Source organism: Nanorana parkeri, unplaced genomic scaffold (assembly GCF_000935625.1).
Source record: "Nanorana parkeri isolate BGI_ZX_2015 unplaced genomic scaffold, ASM93562v1 scaffold79, whole genome shotgun sequence".
Taxonomy (NCBI): Eukaryota; Metazoa; Chordata; class Amphibia; order Anura; family Dicroglossidae; genus Nanorana; species Nanorana parkeri.
This window is the reverse complement of record NW_017306347.1, coordinates 395,136-403,037: the sequence shown is the minus strand read 5'-3', so window position 1 is coordinate 403,037 and position 7,902 is coordinate 395,136. Positions and strand designations below refer to the sequence as shown.

Below are 7,902 nucleotides of genomic sequence, written 5' to 3'. Positions count from 1 at the left end.
ATCACAGCAGATTGTGGACCTCCCCCGGAGTATGTACCGGAATTCCATTTCACCCCCACCCGCACCCTACACTTGCCAACAATTCCTGGCTGTCAAAATAGCAGTTCTGTGTAAATACAACAGATGTAGTAGCTGCTGGTCTGGTCTGTTTATAAACAATGTACAGAGGGAGAGAGAGATATAAAGTAACATTGTTACTTTCACATTTACTCTGTTTCAATGATCTTCACAATAGAATCCATTCTGGCGGCCCAGCTGCTGCCAGGTCACTTCTAGGGGCCTTTTTTTTTTTTTTTTTTTCCAAAAAAAAGTTTTTTTTTACTTCTCGATCCTGTGCTGGCAGAGAGCCGTGACAGGGGAGTGACTGGATTCCCCCCTCCCCGCTCCTCCAGCGCTGACTGGCGGAACGGACGGGGGAGGGTACAGCTGGCTCTGCCGCTAGATAGGCAGAGCCAGCTGTCATACAGCTGGGCGGATCCAGACAATTGTCGGGATCCGTCTCAGCTGCAGCGTCTCAGTATACCGCAAGCATCGCTTAACTGGTAGAACGGATGGGGGAGGGGGCGGGTACAGATGGCTCTGCCTCTAGGTAGCCAGAGCCCGCTGTCACTCACACAGCTGGGTGGATCTCAACAGTAATGTCAGGATCCACCCCGGCTGCGCGGTCTCCGTATACCGTGAGCTGTAGCCTGCTATATACCAAGCTTTGGGTCACGGGAGGAGGCTAATATATGTCCTCCTGTGACCCTTAAGAGAACTATTGGGAAAAACACTTACCCCATAGTTCTCTTTAAGGCCCCGTTCACATATAACGAATTGTCGCGCGATTTCCGCCGCGATATCGCGCATTTTTGCCGCGCGATATCGCGAGAAGTCGCCGGCCAATGTTATTCAATGGAGCTGTCTTAACTCCATGTCGCGCGTCGCGGTCGCAAGTCGCTTCTACCGGACCCTTTTTTCGGCGGATTTTGCACGATTTTACTTTTTTTCTATGGAGCCCGACGGGGAAGGTCGCACTACCGTCGCTGGAACGTCGCCCCGAAAGTCGCGCTATCCCGCCGTGCGGATCCGCTGCAAAAGGTATGTCGCTATATGTGAACGGGGCCTTAAAGTGCCACCATTTTACTCTGCTGGGTGTAGGCTTTCAGATAATGTTTTATATAATGCTTTGGTGATTTTAAGTAATTTTCAGGTCTAAAATGTGGATTAATACATGTGTGCAAAAAACAGAGAGGGGGGAAAAAAAAAAAAGGGGGGGGGGCCTTGGCACTCTCATTGGCCCTAATTAACTCAATCTTCCCCTTGTCCTCATCCATTTTCCTACTGATTTTTCTTAACTTCAATATTTAAACTTTTTTTTTCATTTTTGTTGTTTTGCTTAATCTTTTTTTCTTAGACTTTTTAAAAAACATTAATAAAAGCCCCCGCCCCCATTCATAAATAACTTTGCAATGCTTTGTATCAGAATTAGTTTTAGACCTAAATTTTATATTGGATGAATTATAACATGTATACTTTGATGTACAGTAACACAATTACTTAAAAAGATTCATCAAAAGTAGGGGGAAAAAAATGATTTTTTTAAAAGTTTTGCATGTAAATATTTTGTATCCCTCCAAGACAAGATCACCAATAGAAATCCTTGTTTGCCCCCAAACACACACACACACATATATATATATATCATTTTGGTATTGCTGAATAAACGGGCCCATATCAGAAATGTAAATATTGCTCTGGTCTATACCTGGGTATGGGGGAAGGGGGGGGGAGAGAGCTGAAATGATTAAAGAGAACCTGTACTTCCCACACACAAAGCAACAAGTACACGTTAATGGTGGCCCCACATGTGGCCCTTTTCTTCCTCATGTGACTTAATCCCCTTCTCTTATAGGGCACTGCTAGTGTCCCCAGTGAGAGTAGCACCTTGGAGCATACACAAGGGTCACGACATTGAAGCCGATTATGTGCAATTGTTGGGGCCTCCTTTATGGTCATAAATAAAAACAATCTGGCACTGCAATAATTTTAGGGCCATTGATCACTGTGTGCACTAAACTGATGAGGGATAAAAGCATTTAAACCGTTCCCTATGGGAAATTTGGGGTATTTACTTTTTTGCGGCTCCACAGGCAAATGTGATTTTAAGGCTTGACATGTTTGATATCCATTTACCCGGCGTGACCCCGTCTTTCATATTTTACCAAAAAATTGGGTATTATATTCTTAGTATATTTTTTCTTAAAAATACTGGTTTGATAAACATTTGCGCAAAAGCCGTGCAAGATAAAAATTGCAAATAGCTTTTTGTTGTTCTACAGGGCCTCTGCTTTCTGAACATATATCATTGTTTGGGGGTTTGAAGTCATTTTCAAGCCAAAAATTCTAATCTTATCAGGTGTGCGCAAATAGTAAGAAAATGCTCCAGTGGTTATTGCACAGCTGGAGAGCCGGAGTTTCCAAACATCAGATTTCTGCCTCATTTACTCAATGCCTCTCACCCTACAACATCATGCATATGATATAATGCAAACCCTTTGCACAGACGGAGGTAGCACAGTCAGCACCAGCAATGAACACTATGCCTGGCTACAACATGAACACCTCAGGGGGCAGAAAAGGTGACGCCACACACACCAGGAAAGGGTTTGGGGTCACATTATCCCAGGAGAGGCCTATTGTTAATATTTACATCACCACAAAAGGTTCTTCATGACAATGTCCACCCCAATATTAAAGACGGGTTCTCTTTAAAATATGACTCAGGGCTTGCTGGGCATTGTAGTCCCCCAGTATATAAATGAACCACTGGGCTGCCTTGTAGTCCCTCAGCACATGGAGGACCATCTAGGCCTTACAGTCCCTCAGCATATGGAGGGCCTACTTGGCAATTTGGCGCCTCAACATATGTAGGCCCCGCTGGGCCTTGCAGTCCCTCAGTCACCCCCTCGCACCACATATACGGCCCGCCCCGCCCCCTGCCGATCGCCATTTTGTTCCCCACCGGCCAGGCTTTTCCGCCATGTCGGGCTCCCCTCACCTCCTCCTCGGGTCACTTACTCGGGCGGGAATAGGCGCAGCTCCTCGATCTTGCCCAGGAAGCCGAAGAGGGTTATCATCTGCTCGGAGCTGGCGCTCGGGGACACGTTGGTCACCTGGATGACGTCTGTGCTGGAAGTCATGGCGCCTCCTGCTCTAACACACAACAAGAGGGACACACACGATTAGTACAGGTCGGCGGGAGGGACAGCGGCCGGCTACAGCTCGCAGCACGCCGCCATCCAACAACGACAGGAACCTGACTGGGCCGCGACGTCCCACAATGCACCGAACGCGCCTGCGCACTAAGCAGCATAGAAGGTCCGCCCGCCGCTCTAAGCTTGGCCACGCCCCCACAACAGTGGTTCCCGCCTCAGCAAGTACGTCTGCTTTCCCGCTCAAGCCGCGCCCACTTTACCTCAAGAAAATTCTCGTCGTCTATGTCACGCCCCCTTCCTTTCTTTTAGTGAAAGCAAGGCACTACAGTATGTGTGGCCGATATAAAAGGACGATAATGGTGGCTGCGGAGACTTCTCTGCTGCCAACAATCCCCATTAACTATTCCCAGACCTTAAAGTGACCTTGTCACCATAGCTCACTTTTTTGCAAAAGCATGCCTGTGAAAAAAAAATAGTGACTACACTAATTTTTCCGGGTGAGCCGTGTCTGGAAACGCAGCCACTTCACTGCTCCCGAGCCTCAAGTACTTGATTCTTCAGATGGATTGAATACCTACCCCCCGGAAACAATGGTTCCTTCTGTTGGCTCACATGTCTTGTATTGATCTATGAGCCGGCAGGAGAAACCACAGCAGCTGCAGGGGGAGAGGAGTATAGCACACACCAGCAAGTGTAGGATACTTGAAGCATCTCTAAGGCATCGCACCACCCATACACTACATGCAGCGGTGCGCATAACGCATGCAAATTGGTGTGAAAGTGACACTAAACTCAGGAGTTAAATCTTAAAAAATACATTCATGTGTCTTAGTAACAAAAATGCATCTTCCTCTGACTGGCAGTGCTGCGTGGGAACATGGAGCCACCTTCCTGGCCAATCAGGAAAGCGGGTGGTGGGTAATGATTCAGCGCCCGGCTTCCTTATTGGCTGGGAAGTCGGCTCCATGCATTTTGTCTGGCTCGATGCTAATTGGCCAAGAAGCTGGTTTCCCAGCCAAACAGCAGCGAGCTAGCTTCCTGGCCAATCAGCATGGAGCCGGCTTCCCAGCCGATCTGGCCAGTCCTGATTGGCCAGAAAGCCAGCTCCATGCTGACTGGCTAGGAAGGCGACTTCCCGGCCAAGCAGCATGGAGCCGGCTTCCCGGCCAATCAGTAAGGCGGGTAATGACCCTCCTCCTGGCTTCCTGATTGGTCGGGAAGCCGGCTCCATGCTGACTGGCTGGGAAGGCTGTTTCCCGGCCAATCAGCATGGGGCCGGCAAACAGAATGGAGTCGGCAGCACGGGCAATCAAGAAGCCAGGAGGCGGGTAATGTCATGCTCCATGCTAGCGGAAGTATCGGTATCGGCGAATACCAAAACATACTGGGGGAATTTATCAAAAGTGGAGCAGACAAATTCTGGAGCAGTTTCCTATGGCAACCAATCAGCTTCTCTCTTCAGTCTGTTCAGTTAAGATTTGAAAATGAAAGAGAAGCTGATTGGTTGTCATGCACATCTGCTCCAGATTTTGTCTGCTCCAGTTTTGATAAATTCCCCTTAATGTATATATTGGTACTCGTATTCGATACTGAAAACCAGTATTGGCGCATTCCCTAGTACAGATATATACAGATTGTACACTACCCTCTTGTCTCGGATTGTCACTGCACTCTCTGACTTTATTTGGTGCTCTATAACGCCTCTATGGTAATAAAATATACACTTGTATAAAATTGACGTAATGTTTGGCTCTATGGCGGCATCTAGTGGCAGTAGCAGGGCAGTGACAGTTCTTTCTAGTGGTCGCCATCTAGTGGTAAAAGCCGGGAAATGACAGGTCTGTGATCTCTATCGCCATCTAGTGGTGGCGGTCGGGCGGTGACCGGTCTAGGCGGGTTCCGCAGTTTGAATGCACGTTGTGTCACCCCGGACATGTCTCGGTTTGCTCGGGGAGACCGAGCTCCGAATCCTCGGGCCGGTTTCCGGGACCAGAGGGAAAAGGAGCCGCCCGTTCCCCAGGGATTGATTAAGGCGGCTCGGAAGAGCGGGCAGCTGAACCTGTCTGGCAGAGGCCTTACCGAAGGTGAGATGAGAGGGGTGTGTGCAGGTGATAGGTGTAATGTTGGGGTGTCTGCAGGTGATAGGTGTAATGCTGGGGTGCCTGCGGGTGATAGGTGTAATGCTGGGGTGCCTGCGGGTGATAGGTGTAATGCTGGGGTGCCTGCGGGTGATAGGTGTAATGTTGGGGTGCCTGCGGGTGAGAGGTGTAATGATGGGGTGCCTGCGGGTGATAGGTGTAATGCTGGGGTGCCTGCGGGTGATAGGTGTCATGTTGGGGTGCCTGCGGGTGATAGGTGTCATGTTGGGGTCTCTACAGGTGGTAGGTGTCATGTTGGGGTCTCTGCGGGTGGTAGGTGTCATGTTGGGGTGTCTGCAGGTGGTAGGTGTCATGTTGGGGTGGTAGGTGTCATGTTGCGGTCTCTGCGGGTGGTAGGTGTCATGTTGGGGTGTCTGCAGGTGGTAGGTGTCATGTTGGGGTGGTAGGTGTCATGTTGCGGTCTCTGCGGGTGGTAGGTGTCATGTTGGGGTGTCTGCAGGTGGTAGGTGTCATGTTGGGGTGGTAGGTGTCATGTTGCGGTCTCTGCGGGTGGTAGGTGTCATGTTGGGGTGTCTGCAGGTGGTAGGTGTCATGTTGGGGTGGTAGGTGTCATGTTGCGGTCTCTGCGGGTGGTAGGTGTCATGTTGGGGTGTCTGCAGGTGGTAGGTGTCATGTTGGGGTGGTAGGTGTCATGTTGCGGTCTCTGCGGGTGGTAGGTGTCATGTTGGGGTGTCTGCAGGTGGTAGGTGTCATGTTGGGGTGGTAGGTGTCATGTTGCGGTCTCTGCGGGTGGTAGGTGTCATGTTGGGGTGTCTGCAGGTGGTAGGTGTCATGTTGGGGTGGTAGGTGTCATGTTGCGGTCTCTGCGGGTGGTAGGTGTCATGTTGGGGTGTCTGCAGGTGGTAGGTGTCATGTTGGGGTGGTAGGTGTCATGTTGCGGTCTCTGCGGGTGGTAGGTGTCATGTTGGGGTGTCTGCAGGTGGTAGGTGTCATGTTGGGGTGGTAGGTGTCATGTTGCGGTCTCTGCGGGTGGTAGGTGTCATGTTGGGGTGTCTGCAGGTGGTAGGTGTCATGTTGGGGTGGTAGGTGTCATGTTGCGGTCTCTGCGGGTGGTAGGTGTCATGTTGGGGTGTCTGCAGGTGGTAGGTGTCATGTTGGGGTGGTAGGTGTCATGTTGCGGTCTCTGCGGGTGGTAGGTGTCATGTTGGGGTGTCTGCAGGTGGTAGGTGTCATGTTGGGGTGGTAGGTGTCATGTTGCGGTCTCTGCGGGTGGTAGGTGTCATGTTGGGGTGTCTGCAGGTGGTAGGTGTCATGTTGGGGTGGTAGGTGTCATGTTGCGGTCTCTGCGGGTGGTAGGTGTCATGTTGGGGTGTCTGCAGGTGGTAGGTGTCATGTTGGGGTGGTAGGTGTCATGTTGCGGTCTCTGCGGGTGGTAGGTGTCATGTTGGGGTGTCTGCAGGTGGTAGGTGTCATGTTGGGGTGGTAGGTGTCATGTTGCGGTCTCTGCGGGTGGTAGGTGTCATGTTGGGGTGTCTGCAGGTGGTAGGTGTCATGTTGGGGTGGTAGGTGTCATGTTGCGGTCTCTGCGGGTGGTAGGTGTCATGTTGGGGTGTCTGCAGGTGGTAGGTGTCATGTTGGGGTGGTAGGTGTCATGTTGCGGTCTCTGCGGGTGGTAGGTGTCATGTTGGGGTGTCTGCAGGTGGTAGGTGTCATGTTGGGGTGGTAGGTGTCATGTTGCGGTCTCTGCGGGTGGTAGGTGTCATGTTGGGGTGTCTGCAGGTGTATCTGCGGGTGGTAGGTGTAATGCTGGGGTCTCTGCGGGTGGTAGGTGTAATGCTGGGGTCTCCGCGGGTGGTAGGTGTAATGCTGGGGTCTCTGCGGGTGGTAGGTGTAATGTTGGGATGTCTTTGATTACTGAAAGTAGTAATACGTTGTTTGCAGGTAGTGGGTGAAAGTGGGGTGCCTGCGGGTGATAGGTGTAATAGGGTGTCTGCGACTGAGAAATGCAGTAATGGGGTGTCTACAGGTGATAGTTGTAATAGTGGGGTGTCTGAGGATAATGTAAGCAGCAATGGGGTGCCTGCTGGTGATGCAAGCAGTAATGGGGTGTCTTTAGATAGTAGCTGTAATAATGGGGTGTCTTCAGGTGATGGTAGCAGTAGTGGGGTGCCTGTGGCTGATAGGTGACCCCAGCAGAGAGAAGAGAACTCGCCCAGGACGGTTTTTGGTTTGTAGTCTCATCTCCTTTCCTCCCGTCCAGTTCCGGTGAGCGTCTGGCGGATGAACGTGGACCCCCCGGAGGAGGCGCACGCCAACGTCGGCTTTGATGGGACGGACCGATGGTGGGAACAGACAGAGCTGACCAAGCTGATCCTCGCCTCCAACAAACTGCAGTCCCTCTCTGAGGACATTCGCCTGCTGCCCGCCATGGTGGTGTTGGATGTAAGTGACTGACGGGGGCACGGTGCCACGGCATCATTCTCTGTATCACGCCGCCCATTGATACATCTTATGGAACGGACATTCCAAACACTTTACAACGTAAAGGCAAAGTCCACCTACGACCGGTCCTTTACACGAGGATGGATGTGTCAGATCCTCCCCCC

General features: G+C 51.1%; 2 protein-coding genes across 3 annotated transcripts in view; one reads left to right on the top strand and one right to left on the bottom strand.

Moving 5' to 3' along the window:
• Nucleotides 1–3,367, bottom strand: part of SRSF11 (serine and arginine rich splicing factor 11) — a 29,148-nt gene extending 25,781 nt beyond the window's left edge. Inside the window, exon 1 of the mRNA XM_018576878.1 lies at nt 3,061–3,367. Within this exon, the coding sequence (XP_018432380.1) occupies nt 3,061–3,182 (122 nt within the window). The 5' untranslated portion in view covers nt 3,183–3,367. The remainder of the gene's footprint in view (nt 1–3,060) is intronic.
• A 1,688-nt stretch (nt 3,368–5,055) lies between these two features.
• LRRC40 (leucine rich repeat containing 40) overlaps nt 5,056–7,902 on the top strand; it is a 23,755-nt gene continuing 20,908 nt past the window's right edge. For both annotated transcript variants that reach the window (XM_018576877.1, XM_018576876.1), the window contains exons 1-2: nt 5,056–5,281; nt 7,557–7,738. In XM_018576877.1, the coding sequence (XP_018432379.1) occupies nt 5,131–5,281; nt 7,557–7,738 (333 nt within the window). In that variant the 5' untranslated portion in view covers nt 5,056–5,130. The remainder of the gene's footprint in view (nt 5,282–7,556; nt 7,739–7,902) is intronic.